An 18,957-nucleotide genomic window follows, 5' to 3' on the forward strand; every position below is an offset into this window, starting at 1 on the left:
ATCATATAGAATAAAATCAGTAAAAAAGCTATTTTCCATCCCTCAAACAGCTGCGAGAGGGCTTCTGTATTGAAGGTAGCCTGGAACACTTACAGTAATTGCAGGGCATATTTTTTTACACTGGCATGCTGTGGGCTGTTTAGTGCACCTGATTAAACTGAATCAAGGACAAAAACTCCAATCAAGAGTGCAATTCTAGAAACTCCAGCCGTGCCAGGAATACAGGGTCAGACGGGGTCTTGGCTGACTAGTGTGACTCTGCTCCCTCTTTCTTTCTCACCACCTTTGTTGCCGTGCAGCAGGAAAAGGAAGAAGTCTGTCTCCACTGGCCACAGCTGAGGGGGGTTCATTGGTTGATGATCCAGTTTTCAGGTTTCATATCGCATGCGAATGAGTTAAGATTCCTTGCAATTTATTGCTGTGTGGTTTCTTGCTTGCTTGTTTTCAGTACATCAATACTGTGTTGTGTACAGGAGGCACACCTGGTCTTAAGGGCATATTATTGCACCGTGAATTCTGTTCTAGGGACTGAAGTTCCCGGATTCAGGACCTCATTTTAGATCCCAGATTCTGGTTTGTTGAGCTTGTTTAGTTACTCCCAGAAATGGCAGGATCTCATAGCTTTGATGACTATATAGCAAAGCAAATCAGCTTCACACTCTGAGACAAAGTGCATTTTTAAATTTGCTGAATGCTTAGTGCTGTGCACCCACTGTACCATGTACAGTTGCAAGAAAAAGTTTGTGAACCCTTTGGAATTACCTGGATTTCTGCATTAATTACTCATAAAAATGTGGTCTGATCTTCAACTAAGTCACAATAATAGACAAACACAATCTGCTTAAACTAATAACACACAAACAATTGTACTTCTTCTTGTCAGTATTGATCACATCGTTCAAACATTCACAGTCTAGGTTGGAAAAAGTATGTGAACCCTTGTATTTAGTAAATAGTAGAACCTCCTTTAGCAGCAATAACCTCCACCAAACATTTCCGGTATCAGATCAGACCACATTTATATGAGTAATCAATGCAGAAATCCAGGTAATTCCAAAGGGTTCACAAACTTTTTCTTGCAGCTGTAGTTGCCCTGCCCTGCTGTCTGCTCATTCAGTTCAAGGGGCAGTGTTTCTTAACTTGGTGTACACATACAAACCTAGAAACCTCAAAGGGTTCTTTAATCTGCATTCCTGTGATTCCCATGTCTGCTGTTTTTCATTCCAGATAACATGTCAGTTGCTCAGCCCTTAATTGTGACAATGAAAAAATTCAAATCCAGTGATTTATTGGTTCAAGGATTAACTTGCATATCTGAGTGCTCTACTAGGGTGAAATGTCACAGACACTGTGTTCACAAGGACAAGGATTTGGAAGCCCTGCATGAAATGAGCAATGCAGAGCCCTGCCATTGGGCGTTTGTCAGCTGCAGCTCCACAGCTTTTGTAGGTCTCTGTGCACAACTGTGTTCCTCGGACCTGGAACTGATGCCGGACTTGTAGAGTAGCATGACGTTTTTAATTGGTTGGGAAATACAATGACAACTGGTATGGAATGGATGACCTGAGTGAAGCAGTAAACAATTAAAGTTCAAGAGAGACCACAAGGGAAAGAATTACAATTCACCTGGAGGGAGAGGATGCTTAACGTGCTAGTATTTCAAATGATGGTACTATTAGAATGAACTAATTATAAGTATGTGCAGTAAATCAACTCTCTCCAGTGAATCATTTATTAGTTCTCCTATTAAAACCTAGACCTGGATCACAAATTTACTTCAATCCACCTGATAATTGAAAAATACATTCTACATCTGTGATTTCCCTTGGGTTGCAGAACTAAAAAAAAAAGATTTTCAGACTAAAAACCTCCTTCCCGTATCAGTTTATTATTGGTGGGTGGGAGGAAATGTTGATTTGGACCAGGGCTTAGTTTGAACAAATGAATAGTTGTTTCATGCAGCTCTACTAGGTTGTTCAAATAATTGGTTTAATTAAGTACTGCAGCTGAGAGTGTAGATGTAGTTAGAACTTGCAGCCCTTTTGGAGCCTGGATGCCTTAAACTCACAACTTACAACTAGAAGGAGACAGAAATTAAATAAAAGCAAGGTAGCAGCTGTATTACCTTTTCTTACTTTTGGTTGATGGTGTCCATCAGGCTTAAAATTCAGAAGGCTGTCTTTACAGAAGGATTCTGAACAGCTGTCATTTGAACGGGAGGTTATAATAACAAAGATCATGAAGTTTCTTTTCTTTTTCTTCTTCAATGTCTTGATTTGTTTGGAGGTGTTCTGTTTCAGAAGGATAGCAGTGGAACTTCTCAAGTCTCTGCTAAAGCAACACATAGACATAATAATAAATCATCTGTCAGAGTCAGGAGCACGGCCCTCTGGAAGAGCAGCACATTGACGTGCCACGATGGTACTTTGGGGAAAGAAAGAGCAGGCCTCAAATTTGAATGTATGTTTGTAGTTTATTAGTTGTAGCAGGCGAATATATTTTTGTGGCTTGTGAAAAGAAGCCTGACCCTGGTTTTGGAGAGGGGGTGACTCAGTGTTGGAGGCCACACAAAATCATCTGTTTCTGAAGACCTGGATCGAATATTAGGACTTTTTTTTCACCTGGGAAAATGGTACAAAAGAAATGGGTGAATTGCATATTGGTCCCATTGCTCAGTTCTCAGCTTTTCAAGCCCTTACGTTCAAAGTATTGTTCACATAAGGGATCAGGGTTTACCACAGTACTCTTGAAGTTACCTTGTTTAGCACTTGAAACATACACTGGCTTTGTTTTTGGTTAGCCAGCATTTAACGGTTGTGCAAGTGAGGAATAAGCTACCTAGCTATGTTGTTGAATCCGATTCCCTTACTTTTTTCAATAAATGGCTGCATGAGATTCTTGCACCAGCTAATAACTATCAAACAGCAAGCAGCCATATCACTCTGCAACTCACAACTGGCGACCCACTGAAGCTAAGCAGGTGTGAGCCTGGTCAATACCTGGAGACTCCTGGGAAACTCTGAGTGGAGTGACCAGAAAAGCGCTATATAAGTGTAAGCAATTATTATCATTATTATTATTAAACAGGCTAGGGGGGCCAGCTGGCCCACTCATGTTTGTAACTATTCTTATTGCAATTGAAATAAAGAAACTCCTGAAACTGATTAATTGGTTTTCCTCCCGTCCATCCATTTTCTAATATAGAGCCGTGAGGGACCCACGGCTTGTCTTGGCAAGTACTTGAACTGGAGGAAACCCACAGGAGCACAGGGAGAACATACAGTCTACGTGCAGAGAGCAGCCTAGGGCAGGAATTGAACCCAGGAACACCAGCACTGCTGTCCACTGTGTCGCTGTGCTGCCCTTAATTTAGTCTTAATTTACAGTGAGATTCTGTGCAATGTGTGCTAGTTGCTTTGCTGTACGGAAAACAGGAGTGCAAAAGAAGCATGGCGGCAAATTAGTGAATTTGCCTTCTTTATTTGTTCTCAATTTAACAACCCTACCACCTTTACACAAGCAATACAGTTAGTTTTTGCCATTGGCTGAGTAGCCATCTAAGCTTCAAGTGACGAGAACAGCAGAATGTTTTTCTTTCCAGCATCACTGATTAAACATGTTAAAATGGCAAGAAAAGAATCTGCATTTCATTGAGCCGACAGCCCTTTGAGTTAATTAACCGAAGCTTGTTTTTTTTTTATTTGTGGGCCAAACTGTTCTGGTTAAAATAAGAACAAGCAGCACAGTGTGGTGAGCTGAATACACACAAAAAAAAAATGTCTCAAGGCGTCTTCCTAGTCATATTTCCTTTTCCACTGCAGCATACTAGGGCTGGTTTGCAAACACTAACATCGCACCGTGCCAGACCAAAGCAAGAGATTCATGCATTCGTGACAGAGACAGCCATTGTAGACCCTGGGGAGCTTTGGTTTCTGATACAGGTCTACACGTTTTAATGAATAGAACCCTTACATATGAAAACGAGAAGCACTGATGTAGGTAAGAAAGTTGTGAGACATTGTATCTGAAAATGTATAAAAGAATATATATCAGAAGATATATCTGGTAGGTTGACTTTTAGTATTTAAAAAGTACAGAGCTTATCTGAAATGTATCTCGCCTCCGCAGTATCTGCCACATATTCATGATAGACAACCTCAAAATGGAGGTTTTCATACTGTACAGCACGTAACGTTCTGATGAGTTAAAAGTCAAATTAGGAATGGTCCTCACATGGCGTCACATAAGAAGTCGGATATTTCCAACATTTGCTCCAATCCTGAACAAAGGTCTGACATTGAGAAAAAGCACATTCTAAAAAAGTCTTGTGGCTTTTCTCACGTTATGTAGTTATATAATGTTTACTCTTAAACACGTCTGGACTACTGCAGCTCTACACGGCTGTGATGTATGAGCACAAATGCGTTAATGACCTTCGTTCTTTAAGCGAGCCATAAGCTAATGGCGTGGAGGGCTTTTGATTGTGTTGGAGGCGCAAGCTTCGCGTCAGCCTCGTTAAAGGCTAGTTGTGCCTGCCACAACTGTTTAAAATCAGATTAGCTCTTAAAAACACTTGGGTGTGTGGAAGTGAGGTGTTTTCCATAGCCTTTCATCTGCAATCAGCAATATTTACAAAATTGTCTGGAGCTGACTGCTGAAAGACAAACTTTCTCATAATATGGTATTACATAATATTGTGCGTTTTGCTGTGTTACAGGATTGTGAGGTGACATATCTGGTGCAGCTCATATACAGCCATGACAACAGGCTGTTTTGTAAAATAAATGATTTCTGTTGAATAACCTTCTAGACCTTCAGTGTTTGCACTGTGTTTGCCTGGCACTGCAGAAGTCCTCGAGACGGAGTGTTTAAAATTGTCAGAGATCAAATAAACAGACGGATGATCCGATGCAATTTTAATTGGAAGTGCATTCCTGTCTTCCTGACCTAATCAGTGTCTTGTTTCGCAAAGGGTGATGTCCGTTCCTGTAATCGCAATTAAAAGTGAAGTTGCTTCAAGCAAAGAAGGAAGAGTGAGGCTGGAAAAAGTGTCAAACAGACAGGCATCAAAGCCAGGGAGGTGACAGATGAGCGGTTAACCAGGTACTAAGGACAAGGATCCCTCATAAATAAACCGTCGGAAGAAGTAAACTTTGACCTCGTGGCAAGTTTAACAATAATATACAAAACGGTTTTCCGAAAGATGTAATGCACTGACAGTAATTGCCGTTGGCTCCATAGTGACTGTTCGACTCCTGGGGCAGTTTCTGTGTGTCTGGGAATAGGAAGAAAATAAGTGATCTTTTTACATGTTTTTCTGAAATACACATGTATGTTTTTAGAGCTGTGCAGATGTATAAGACATTGTAACCCATCAAAAGTAGATTATTCAGACTCTGGTACTCTTCTTTTAAGAGAATATTTGACTCTGTTACAATGCAGGATAAATAACCTTTGTGTGTTTCTGAGAGTGCTCCAGAGGATTACAGATTCAAGGTTACAGTTGAGCAATAGGAAAAGGAGAATAAGGGTATTGAAAGTCGGCTCTCCACACACTGTTTATAGCAAGTGATTTGGATTTGGACACAATTAATGTCTGTTCTACCAGCTTACTTATTTTATTTGCTGCTTACTATCAATTTACTATATTTGAAAAGGTTCAGTGGATCTGCATTTACTTAGTATTCAGATAAGCCTGTAATTTTGCGATACCTTTTTTTGAGTCAGTCGATCAGTATCTCCTGAATGAAGACAGTCTTGGGAAAGGAATAAACCCCAATGAAACTAGAATTCCTAGAATTTTAATGCTTTTGTGTTTGGTGAGCTGTCCTCTTCAAAGTCAGTTTTCTGTCATATTTTTTCTTTGTCACTTGCAAACTCTGTTATTGGAATAAGAAAACAATTATGTTTTTTGTGCAATCAAGACCATAAGCCCTGTTTTTGGTTGACCTGATGAGAAATGGCGATTTTTTCATATTCTTACTGTGTTCATCAGTCGTTATGTAATGGAGGGGCAACCCTGTCAAGTTGACTAATGGGAAGTTGAGTTAATTGAAATTGCTTTAATTGACAGAAAGATAAACCTATTCCGATCTGAGTTCAAGCTTAATTTGAAGCTGGCACAGAATCCAACTTAAAGTTATCTCACAGGACCTGAAAATGACAGCATGTTATTTTATAAACAGTATTTCGGAAAAAGTAATCAAATGCAGGGGTGTAAATGGCAGAATGAATGATCACCAGGGGAGGCCATTCATCCCATCATGCTGACCCTGTTCTGTCCCTCTGTAGCCCCAGGAGGACCCAGTATCAGAAGTACCCTGACCGTACCCCTCCATCCTAGGAAAGGTGTGATTCAGAGTAACCAATCAAACCTAACCCATCTGTATTTGGGAAGTGGGAGGAAACTGGAGCACACGATAGTACGGAAAATTCCATCTAAGCTTGAAGAGAACATGCAAACTCCACACAGACGGGCACCTCACGATGCAATCAAACCCAGGGCCCTGGAGCTATGAGACAGTGGTGCTAAGCTCTTTACCACTGTGTCACTAGAGTGCACAAAAACATCTTACTGCAGCTCTTTCTTTTAAAGGGTCAGTGGTCTGAATGCCCTTCTCATACAGTTCTTCAGGCTGTACTTTCTGCAAAGAATATGAGATTGTTTTAAAACGTCCTGTCTTTATCTCTTGATCTCTTTCATCGCCTGGAACTATAAGGCTTCCGTGCTGAAATATGCACCAGGAAATATTTCATTTTGCATCCAGCTTTCTAGCAAACCAGGAAAGACGGTGGAGTTAAACCATTTGGCTGACATTTTTGGCTTTGAGTTAGAGTTATTTGTAATCCCAAGAATAGGTAAACCGTCATGGGGGGAGAGCAGGGTGGTAGTTTCATCAAAAAAAAAAAGGTCTGAGTTCTGGTCTTTATAAAAGTAAAATATATTTTTTTTTTCATTTTTCCATGAAGGTGCTGTTTCGTGCGTACTTCAGTAGCCACATCTTGAAATGTGAAGGAAAGGCTTTGAAGTGAAGCCAGCTCTCAAGGAGGGATCACTGAAGCAGCTTTGCTTCAAACCTTGGGGCCAAGACTTTATCATAAGCGGGCATAAGCCGGGTGAAGAAAAGAATTTTCTGTATTTTGTCCTCCCCTATACAATCCATTCGTCTGTCATTAGTCCTTCCTTGTTAATATTGCACATTGAACCAAATTCCAATTCCTAAATGTAACAAAAGCCAGTGTTCGCAGAAAGCAATTTGTTGTGTTTCAGAACTCTATGAGTTGACATAAATCTCTCACAAGACCTTATATTGACGCAGACAGCTGTTTTTTTCCCCTCAGACAGCCTTTAAGTTCCTGATGTTTAACCCTCACATTGATTGGATTGCAACATTTCCTGCTTGTAACACGGGGGCCAAATGAGTCACTCTCTTTGTTTTCCGGCTCTACAGAAGTGTTGCTGAACATTTGACTTTTGCCATGGTTTCGGGTCGTGACATCCCACTGGTAAACTTTTTCTCATGGTTGACAGTTTTTATTTTATATTAATCCCACATACAAAACAGCAGCAGCAGAATCGCACAATGGGATGTCATCAGTTTTCATCCCCATGTTCCTGATCTCCTCTCCCTCATCGCAATGGTGACCCTAAAGACCCTTGAACAATGTCAGCTTATGTCTCTTTTCTTTAGCTTTCAAGCTGTGATTCATGATGCTGTCTGTATGATGCAGTCAGCTGAAATTGTGTGGTAATGTCACATTACATCCGGATGTAACTGCATTACATCAGACAGGGACCCTTATATTTTCTTTCAAATGTCATCATTATATTATGTTAGCTTTTGGTCAGGCCCATCAGAACCTTCTTAGTAACCCTAGTGTGGGCAATGCATTACATGCAACAAAGCTGAAAACACTTTGATAGAAGACATTGCGTGGGTTTCAGTGAAAATGAAAACCAAGATTTAGGGGAATTTTTCTTTACTGTTAGAAAAATACTTCGAAATAGACCATATAACAGCAAAGATCCCTGGTAAAATAAAAAACAAAACATCTCCATTGATTTGCTATTATAATCTAACTCTGGACTATGAGTAAAAGGCTTTAAAACTGTATTGGGTTGACACATTTTATTAATAAAATATCAAATTAAAATTTGCCTGCATTCTAGAGTGAGCAAACAATGCTGTTATACATTGCATCAGGTTGAAATTTACAGAAAACCTGAGCTGATTTCCTTTAAACCGAGGCCAGTGGTCCATTATCTCTCTCACTGCAGGGCATTCAGGGAACTGCAGAGTTATTATACTGACATGGATCCCATTGCTTTACCAATGGGAATGAATTTGCAATTGGTTATCCTGATATTTCTGAAAATACATGTCCTATTTCAGTACAATAGCCGGTGAAAAAATGTTATAACATGAGAGGGGCTGTTCATTCTGTTAGGCATGTAAACATGTGAGCGAATGTCCACGCTGATCCGGTGTAAAATGTACAGAAAGTTGTTGAAAGAATGCAGTTGTTTTTTTTTTCCCGACCAGGGAAAGTGCTTTTGATTTTTGAAAACATCCTTACTCATTTGAATGGAATTTCATAAGTTGCAACATATCTATATCGGGTATCTGCATCAGCAATAAATCTCTAATGTAAGATAAATATTAGATGTAAAGCAATACTTAAAAGCATCCACAAAATTAAAGTGAAATATATTCACTGTAAGTGTATTCTGATTTGTATTTAAACTTATTTCAAATGCCTAACATTATAGCACTTTAAAATATACATCCAGCCTGTTGTGAGCTAGAGTAGAATGTAATTCAGAATGACAAGAATGGATATGTTGGAGACCTATTTTGAAAGGTTATGTGAATTGTCTTTCAATTGTTCCACTCTATATCCTAAAATAAAAGAAAACAGTAAACAGTTTCAAACACAGTTACACTGTGGCTCCAGTTCTCTCCCGGAGCACATAACTCTGTGGAGTATGCATGTTCTCTGGGTGTTTGTGTAGGATTTTGGCAGAAGCTTGAGTTTTCTCCTGCCTGTCACCATGGTCTGGGCATCCTCCAGCTCAGGATTTCATAGTTTGAAAGGGATGGTTGCAGTTCATCCAGTTTTACGGCTGGAATTATAGAGCATGGAATGAGGTCTTTGGGCTGAATGGCCTATAAACATGCTTAGACTTTAAAAGATAAGTCACCATTTTCTCAACATCTGTTTAAATTCTATGGTCTGTTGAAGACATTGCAGGTTGCATGTTACAGTGGATTATTGAAAAATCTATTTACTATACATTTCTCTTTGATATTGGGGCTTTATCGGTAGCATTATTTTGGGATGAACATGATTACGAGTGTTATTGAGAGCTGTCCTTCATATACAGAAGTGCTGTGAGGAGGAAGGGTCAGCTGAAACCAACAGATCAAAAGGATTTTAATTAATAACCTTAATAATGTAAAATCTTAAATCTCCTGTTCTCATTTTAGGAATCAGAACTTAACAGATTTTAGAACTAAACTAAATGGCAAGACTGAACTTTTCAAAGACAGAAATACTGTTCATTCTGCAATGTTAGTATAATTAAGTTAACAAACAAGAGAAGGCTTATTCAAACTAAAATGGCTGGTGGCAGGCAAGCTGATTGCCATAGAACACTTTGGCAATGTCCTCCCAAACTGCTTTGTGTAGAAGGAATTGACTCCTTTTCCCATACCTACATCTAACTTAATTTCCATTTGCATTGAGGTCCAATTATTATGGTTGTTTTAGAAATGCGTCACTCATCTCCCAGAAGCGGAATACGTTCCAGGCTAAAGAGATTAATTTCTTCTAATCTTTCCTTATATAATCTACCTCTGGATTGTTTCCATGAAGGCAGTACCCTTTCTTTCATCTAACATGTCATAGCAGAAGGTTCTGTTACAGCATACGAGATCATGATATCTAAATGTCAATCACAGGACATGCACAATCCAGAAAAAAAGCCTTAGTTGTACATGAATCATTTTGAGTCCTGGAGTGAAACAATAATTGTCCTGCAGACAGGGACATTTTATAATTTTCACTTCAACGGTTAAATTTATTTTTGCTTCACAAACAATGGGCTTTTGAAGACGTATTGCTGGCTGACCGCTCGCTGTGCTCATATGTAAAAAGCCCACAGCGCCTCTTCATTTTACACTTGGCATTGTTATCAACAGAATTGAGTTTCCTAAAAATCTTTAATTGATTTTCATTCAAGGGTTCTTAAATGGGTGAAAGTCAGTGCATTATCTTCAGAGCCTCCAGCTTTTTCACAGAACTATTATTAAATTTGCGTGTAATACAGAAAGTTGAGTTAATTGAAATAGATCTGTCCTCAGCCATCATCACATTTGTCTGGATCTGAAACTTATTTTGGAAGCAAAGTTTTAAGGAGTATAGAAAGAAAAAGCACATTGAATTACAATAAAGGGTTATGATTTTATGGTATTTTGAATTTGCCCATCATATACACAGTACATTTATAGAATGGAAAACCACATTGCTTAAATTAAAACCACTATCCAGACCCTGGGCCTGGACCTTAAGTAGTGATCAGTGTCAATGCTTATCATAGAGGGCACTGGCTCTGATGTTTCCAAATGAAGATCCAACTGCATTTAGATTTCACTTTTGTCACCCCTTATTTCTCTTCCTGCAGCAAGAAATTATATAAGAAAGCTGTGTAATCCATCCTGCTTTCTTTTCAGGCAGGGATAGGCCACATTCAGGACACCATAGAGATATGTGCAAGAATGGAGTTTGTAAGACATTCACATTTATGAAGGACTACAGTAGCCTCAGAGAATCAGGTGGCACCTTCACTATTGTCTGACATGCCTGATGTCCAAAATGAGAACAGAATGTTCTGCAAACTGCAGTCCTGCTGTATTCCTTGTTCATTGTCACTGCCAGTTGCCCAAGGTTTGAGTGAGCTTGAGTCAACTACTATTATAGCGTGCAAAAGTAATCCATATCATTTACTGGGCATCTCAGTGTGACGTGCTTGTCTTGTCCTGTTGATGTTCATTCTCCTGCAGAGCACTATGGATTTCATGGTGTATAGATGACTGATTTTCCCATTTCCGAACAAAGTACTCGTGCAGCATATATCTACCCAGCGTACTGGACGTATCACTGATCTGCGCCAACTTACCGTGGAGGAGGGAATGTAAAGGAAAATGACAAAACGAAGAGGACGGTCCCCTTTAACGTCACTGCATTCTTGTTCTCCCCACTGTCTCCTAATGTTTCGTCATGCTTGTTGCTTGTTGCAGAAGACTATCCCAACGGCACGTGGCTGGGAGACGAGAACAACCCGGAGATGCGCGTCCGCTGCCCCATCTCGTCCAACGACATGCTGCACATCAGCACCAACTGCCGCACCGCGGAGAAGATGGCCCTGACCCTGCTGGACTACCTCTTCCACCGGGAGGTCCAGGCCATCTCCAACCTCTCTGGCCAGGGCAAGCACGGCAAGAAGCAGCTGGATCCCCTCATGATCTACGGCATCCGATGTAAGTCCTGCGCGCTTTCCAGTCGGGGAGGCTGCGGAGCGGATCGCATTGCTATCCTGTCTGATCGCAAAGGGTGGAGCTCAGTCCATCTCCCTGTGTGTCCCTGGTTAGATTGCCCCTTTTACACAGCTTGTGTGCAGAACTGCGGAACTTAAACCTGTTTACACACAATTGGATTAATGAATGAAGCAACCTTGATGAAGAAGTGCTTTCTTGCCTTTCCGTCTCATTGCTTTTCATTTCTTCCCAGAGAGATTAATGGATACAGGCTCTTACAACTATTCATTCGTTTTAAGGGTTGTCCCTCAGAAAGCATCTCTCTGAATAAACAGGTAAAGGTCTCATTTGGGTGTACTGCCGTGTTCCTCATTTTTCAGGAAGCATTTCTGCTAACAGATTTATATTCTCCTGCCCGAATTATGTACACTGTTTTCTGTGTGCCCCAGCCTCCAATAAACATTGGCATTGGCAGTTTATTTAAGTTTCTCTTAAATCGTGAAGAAATTGATACTAATAAGCAAAGGCAAACTCTTTCATTCCTGAATTAATAAACAGTAAAATAAATCAAAGGCAATCAAAGAAACCATTCCATTATTCATGAAAGATTTACTCTTGTTATCAAGTAACATGTTTGCTGAGTGGAGATGGACTGACAGACCTAACTGCATGTTAGTTTAAAGGGCACTGCCTAATTAAAAGAGACAGCAAATGCTCTGACCGTGTTAGAAAAATTAATTTGTTACAGTGCAGACAAGCAGGCCTTTGTTACCTACTGTATACTGTAAGTTGGAACAAAAATACTTTTCCTCTTAGTTGTGTTAAGTAATCAAAGATAATGGTCTCTCTTGCCTGTTGTCACCACCTGTTGATTACTGATATAGTGGTGACTTCCAAGTCCTTCTCTGTCTGCATCTGGGTTGAAAAAAGCGTGCATAATTCTGGCAGATTGAATGCAGGTTATTGCTATTTACAGGATTTACTCAGCTCAAAACAAAACATGAGCAGCTGGTTCTGTCATCAGTTGTAGTCTACCTGGGACATATTCCCTTTCCTATGGATATGTGAATATGTCTAATGTTATGTTTTCTCTGGATGTGTCTTTCTTGTTAATTTTACATTTGAGTTTAGGCATCTTGTTGTTACCCATTTAAGTTTCATTATCATTTCCTTTCATTTGTCTGCACTTGAAATCATATGAGGAGGTTTCCTAATATTGCAAGCTGGTGTCAGCTTCCCATATTCATGTCCTGGCGTAGTGAAATCAGATACAACCAAAAGGCTCTACACAAGTTGTGTGAAATGCTCATTTTTGACATTTGACCCCTAAGAAAACAGACACCTTCGTCCTGGTGCTCAAAATACAAACTTGCATTTACCACTCTGAAATACCTGTGGTATCAAATATGTGATCTTTAAAGTAGAATTTGAGCACGCTGGTACAATTTGAACAGAAATTGAAGTTCTGTTGCTGAAAAAAACGTGTTCCCCCTTAAATGCATGACATGTAAGTCTTTCATTTTATTCAGTCTCACTCCTAAACTTTATTGGACTAAGCTGTTTTGAAACTGGGTGGATATCGTTTTTTTAAACCTGTGTTTGTGCTGCATTAGGATTCTAATTGGACCTTACTCACACACTGTTTTTGAACAGTACTGTTCTTGTTAACAGTTGTACAAAACGGTTTCCAAGATTTGGGAGTTAAAATCAGAGGTGGAACAAGACAATGTCTTGTACTCTTAAGCCCTCTTAATGTTATAGATACTGGGGTGTGTGTAGGCTTGAGAAGGACTTTATCTTTCAGCTGCATTTCAGATCCTCTCCAGAACAACTGAATGAACCTGAATGAACCTAGTCTGTAACTGGATGACTGATGGTAGTTTGTTGAAAACACTGGTGGTGACAGATACATTTATATTCCCGGCTGAGGCAAGTATGAGAGCAAAAAGTAAAAATTTCCAGTCCTTATTTGGCTCCGATAAATTTCTTCTCCACCCCGTGACGAGCAGAGTATTAGCTGTGATCACTGCAGGGGCCTACGTGAGACCCGCAGGCAATTTTGAATGCTGTCGAAAAGTGTTGGGGATGGAACTGCATTTAGCCAGAGATGCCTGAAATAACAGTTGTCGGAAAACTGTAAATGTATTGATGCCCTGTCCATATTCTTGAGCCACCTATTGCGTCCAAACCCACAGGCTTCTAGGGGAAGGACTGAAAGCTGGTTGTTGACTCACAAGGGTGTTTGCTTTGGCATTAGCTGGGTGTTGCCAGGCAGAAGGATTCCTGCTGGTTGTCCGCAGAAAGAGGGATAGTGAGTTAGGTAACGGTGCATCGCGATAGACAGCCTCCTGTTTCTTAAAGAGACAGAGCCTCTATTATTTGGTCTGTCGCCTCTGATTAGATCAGTATCCAGAAAATGCTCTGCATGGCAAGGGCAATTTATAAAGGAAACTTTTATGCAACAGACTGAAGGGATTTGTCAAAAACTGGATTTTTTTTTGCAAGAACTGGTCAGACGGTGAGAAAGCTGGCCTCCTAGTAACAGGAAAAAAAAAACATAAACAGAATGGCTGTGAAAGGCTGCTTTGCAAAAAGGGGGTTTGGTTTGTTCCTGAATTCTAACGTTCTTAAGTTATTCTTGAATGCTTAAAAGGTGCTAGAATTACTATATGTGGTGACTGTGGATTTAAATGTGACTGAATGAGATGGAAATTTGTTTCTGTCACATGTTTTTATGCAAAACTGCCCCAAACGAATCAAAGCTGTTTCTTAAGTTTGTGGTTAATCTCTGGGAACTGGGAACTCTGGCCGAAACAGTTACCCTACATTTATTAGAACAGTGCTGGAAGGACGCTGAAACAAAGATTTTTCACAGTAAATCCCCTAATTTCAGCATGATTTTTCAGTAGAAATTATTGAAGCCATCCATCCATTTTCGAAGCACTTTACCGAATCCAGGGGTGCCAGAGTCTCTCCTGGAAATCAGCTCGTGAATTTAGGATGCACCCTGGACAGGACGGAAGTCCATCTCCAGGCAGACATGCACACACTTGCCAGTTAGCTATTATGTATTTCGACTGTGGGAGGAAACCGGAGCACCCAGAGGGGGAACACAAAATGTCCCAGGAGACAGCTGTGCTAACCACTGTGCCACCATGCCACTTATCATCTAAATCCTATCTGAAGTTTCTTTTTATAATTTGTTTCAGAGGTGAGCTCTACTCACTCTGTGTTGTGCATAGTGCTCATGTATGTGATTTTGTTGTTAGAGCTTCATATAAGACAAAAAATATTGCATGTTCATGATGGGCTTATGATTTAATATTCAAAAGGTACAGCCCTAGTGTTACATAGTGTCCATTTCACCATTTTTGTGAATTGAGAAAAATAAATGTAAACTGGAATTATTATGAATTCTTTAATTCATTCTAGTTAATGGAAACAAAAAAAAAACTAAAAATCATGACTAATTAAAGCTTTTGAATATCTTTCCTGTCAAAATTGACATACTGTTTTTTTCCAGATACAGATGTTGAAAATGAGCTTTATTTCAATGGAACCACCATCAGCAAACTGAATCTTCTTTTGGCGGAGATCTAAAATATAAAAGTCTGTTTTTGAATGAATGTAGGTTTTTTCATTAATTTAGAGATGCTTTACAGGCATATGATGATAAATTATGATAATGTTTTCACGTGGAACGCTGTACCAAGGTGAATATTTCATGCCCAGATAAAGACAGCACCCCCACCCCAGCAGAACAGATTAATCTACTCTGACTGACACTGTCAGTCCTGCCGTTCCTGTGTAAATACGCTGTACAGCTCACCTGTTCTCTGTGCCAATATCAACAGGTTGGAGTTCAGTTAAGACAAGCTTTCTTAAAAAAACGAAATTTATTGCTAAGGAATTGCTTGGCTTGAAAATTAGGCACAAACGAAATAAACAGAGGTAGTAATTTCATGTTTCCAGCGACAGATCTCATTGAACGGTTAAAATAACATGGAATTAACCAAACCATGTCCTGATATCTAAATTAGCAGCGGATGTCTATGGTTTATTTTGGAGTTCTCTACGGCTATTTTTTTTTCTTGTTTTCCCCCTTTTATTTATTTTTTTACAAATCTCAGTCTATCCATGTGCTGTCTTCCCTTTGGAAGAAATATGTTAGTTGGGTGGTACAGGGTGTTAAATTGGAATCCACTCTTTTGCCTCATCCTCTCACCAGTTTTTAACATCATTTAACCTTTAATTTTTTCATCTGTCGTCTCCATGCGGACCTCAAATATCACTGATAGTGTGAAGAAAGTGGAAGAGAGTTTGAGATGATTTTAATGGCTTGATAAAAGAAATATAAACCCTTTTTTGCTACATACCTTGTTTTAGTCTTAGTCTTTGTGTAATATGTGGACACAGCTTCACATGTTTAAAGTATATTCTTTTATTGAACCAGATAAAGTCAGACAAAAACAAATTGTTATTCACGATCACAACTTAGCCAAGAAAGTACACTAAAGTTGCATAGAGGACTAAACGGTTAAAGAAACAATTGATAGAATGTAAATAACATGTCAGGATGCGTCAGTGTTAACAAGTTCAAGTGTCAGGCAGAAAGGATTTAATCAGGCAACTGATTAGATCAGAAATAAGTGCATATAGTTTTTAAAGAGAGGAAATTAATAGAATCATCTTTACTAGTTGATCGTGCTTTATAGGGAATATCAATTTCCTGTGAGTGTCTCTGGCTTTAATCTAGTGTCAGAGCAGTTAATTCAGCCCTCGCTAACCTGCTACTACAGGACCAGTCTTCATCAGTCATCCACCAGCCTGGCTGCTGGATTTTCACTGGTTGTCAAGCCCTGTTCATACCGGATGTAACACCAAGTGTGCATGTGCCTAGATAAATAGCCAGTACTTTTCAACAGGAAAGGCCAGAATGATGCTGATTGGACAACACAAACAAAACGGAGACAACTCTGTGAGCTAGGCAAATGTAATAGCTTTGGTGCCTGTCGTTCTAACAATCAAGAATTCAAAACCATAATTTGTGCGACTAAGGATGACAGGTCATTCCCTACAGTACTCTGGGCAGTGTAGTTCAAACAACCTAACAACTCATCTGAATGTGCTGCCCTATCACACTATGCACAAAATAAACCCTTTCTTCAGGTTTATTAATACTAATCCTTTTATGTACATGTATGATCATTAATTGTGTATTACACCCAATTGTAAGCTCCAAGAACAGACATTTTATGTCAATAATGTCACACTGTTCTGGTACTGCATATTTTAATCCACAGTTGTAGACATCACTGTTGATATAGCACCATATATGTATTTTATAATAAGCTATTTTAGAAGTAATAAGTGTAGTAATAAGTATATTTAATAAGAATAAGTATAGTTGAATAGATAGCATTTTATTGCATTTAATATATTAGTGAATAACCTTGTTTTAGCTACAAGACACAGATACTTAATGCTGGCAACAATTTCTACAAAAAGTAAAAAAGAAACAGGTAAAAACATTTCTAGACACAGAATGAGAATATACTCACAACAAGAAAATGTTCTGTGTCATTGTGCTGCATAGATATGGCTACAGTGTAGCACAGTGTTATTTGGAAATCTCTATTGCAGCCAAACAAGGCTGTTCTCACAGCACAGTCTTATCTACTGTAGTGCTCTCCAATGAGCTGTAATGAGACGAATTGAAGAGGCTGCACTTTTTGATGGAGCAACACAGTCTGCGAAGATACTGCATTTATTCATTTACATTCTGCTATTCTGTTAGGAGTCCAAACTAGTACTTTTGAGAATCAGCCTACAAAAATATTTATAGTTTTTACGATTAGCCCTGGAACTCACACTTAAACATATCAACAAGCTACGTGCATTGGAAATATCTACATGTACAGTATAATGAAAATGGACATAATACCCCTTTGTTTATCTAAAGCATTTGCTCCTGCACTCTTAGCTGTTTATTCTTACTTCTTGTAGCAGGCGTCCCTTATAAAGACATCTATTGTTAAGGTGTTTTCATAAAGAAGAGCAGGCTTATGTCTTATTGTTCGCATGTTCGTGTTCATGTTATTTAGAGCACATTGTCATTTATGCTTAGCAGCTTCAGTATACTTGGTTAGTGATCAATAGGTTTCTTAGATGTGGTGGTGTGAGGAGTTTAGAATTTCTCATAATAATTCTATGTGATACCTGTCTTTTAATAATAACCAGACTTCAGTGTTCAGTTGGGTAGAAACTATAACAGATTATTAGCTGAGATTTCCGAAGTGATGGTTTACAATTGCTAGAATGCTGCCAGTAAATGGGCAGGATAGTCATCCAGGGCAACACAGCTCAGTACATTTGCTATTTATCTTTTTCTGACTTAGTTCCAAAATGACTTTTGGACCATGCCTTTTCCTCACTTTCCTTCAGTTCAGTTATTACAAAAAATGGAGTCTTGATGGATCATGGTATGCTATGCAGTCACCGCAGGTGGAAAACAAATTCCAGATTTTGAAGTGTTCCAAAGTCTTGTGTGATTAACAAGTGTAATTGAATGACAACACTTTGGAATAAAGGATCAGTGTTACATTTAGCTGTTTTATCAAATTTTCTTTTAAAAAATATTGTCTTGAAATGGAGCTGAAATGAACAGAATGCAGATCATAGAATCTCTTCCTTCCAGTTAAGCTGTTTTCAGTGTATGAAGTGCAACTTTATAGTTTAACATTGTCCCATATATTTTGCTCCTTAGGTTTTTTACGTTTAGACATTTTTCTAGAACTTTAATCGTTCCGTTGGTTACATGGCTCATATTAACATGGAATATGTTGAAAGTGTTTCTTCTTATTTTGTAGTACTACTCTGCCCAGCAGTGTGCTTGTAGGTTTACTTTGGCTCCTCTGTAAGACATTACAAACTCTCAAACGAGCCAGTCTTTATCACAGTGACAGTAAATTATGAGGATGATATAAATGTCTCTGGAAATTGTGCATCACTTCTTAATCCCCAGTTGTAAAATCCATTTTGTTTTACAGAGATCTCAAGGCCGCTATAGTGACATAGTTTGGGTCTTTTTAGGTGACATCTTGCATTTTAGGGGGCTGTGCCAAATTGTTGGTCTACAGGTGTTGTTTTGTTCTTACAGTTATTTCTGGTGAGGAAGAGCTTGATGTGCTTTGATTTACCTCTGTAGGTCTATAGCCCAGTAAACCCAAATCATTTTGAATCTATTGAGACAACACAGAGGTCAAATAAGGGGAACACTAATCCTGGTTTCAGAAACTTGGCAGTGTGTGTCGATGAAGATCATCGGATGGATCGAGCTGTAGTTTTGCTATTCATGTTTTCACTTGTAAAATACACACATCAGTCTCACATTAGTTTAAGGCTCGTAAAACTTCGCTTA

The 18,957-nt window shown here is 39.2% G+C and overlaps 1 protein-coding gene across 1 annotated transcript in view; it reads left to right on the forward strand.

Moving 5' to 3' along the window:
• Positions 1–18,957, forward strand: part of banp (BTG3 associated nuclear protein) — a 126,839-nt gene that overhangs the window by 32,750 nt on the left and 75,132 nt on the right. The window contains exon 7 of the mRNA XM_069181240.1: positions 11,301–11,540. Coding sequence (XP_069037341.1) covers positions 11,301–11,540 — 240 coding nt within the window. The remainder of the gene's footprint in view (positions 1–11,300; positions 11,541–18,957) is intronic.

The sequence above is a fragment of the Lepisosteus oculatus genome, chromosome 20 (assembly GCF_040954835.1).
Source record: "Lepisosteus oculatus isolate fLepOcu1 chromosome 20, fLepOcu1.hap2, whole genome shotgun sequence".
Lineage (NCBI taxonomy): Eukaryota > Metazoa > Chordata > Actinopteri > Semionotiformes > Lepisosteidae > Lepisosteus > Lepisosteus oculatus.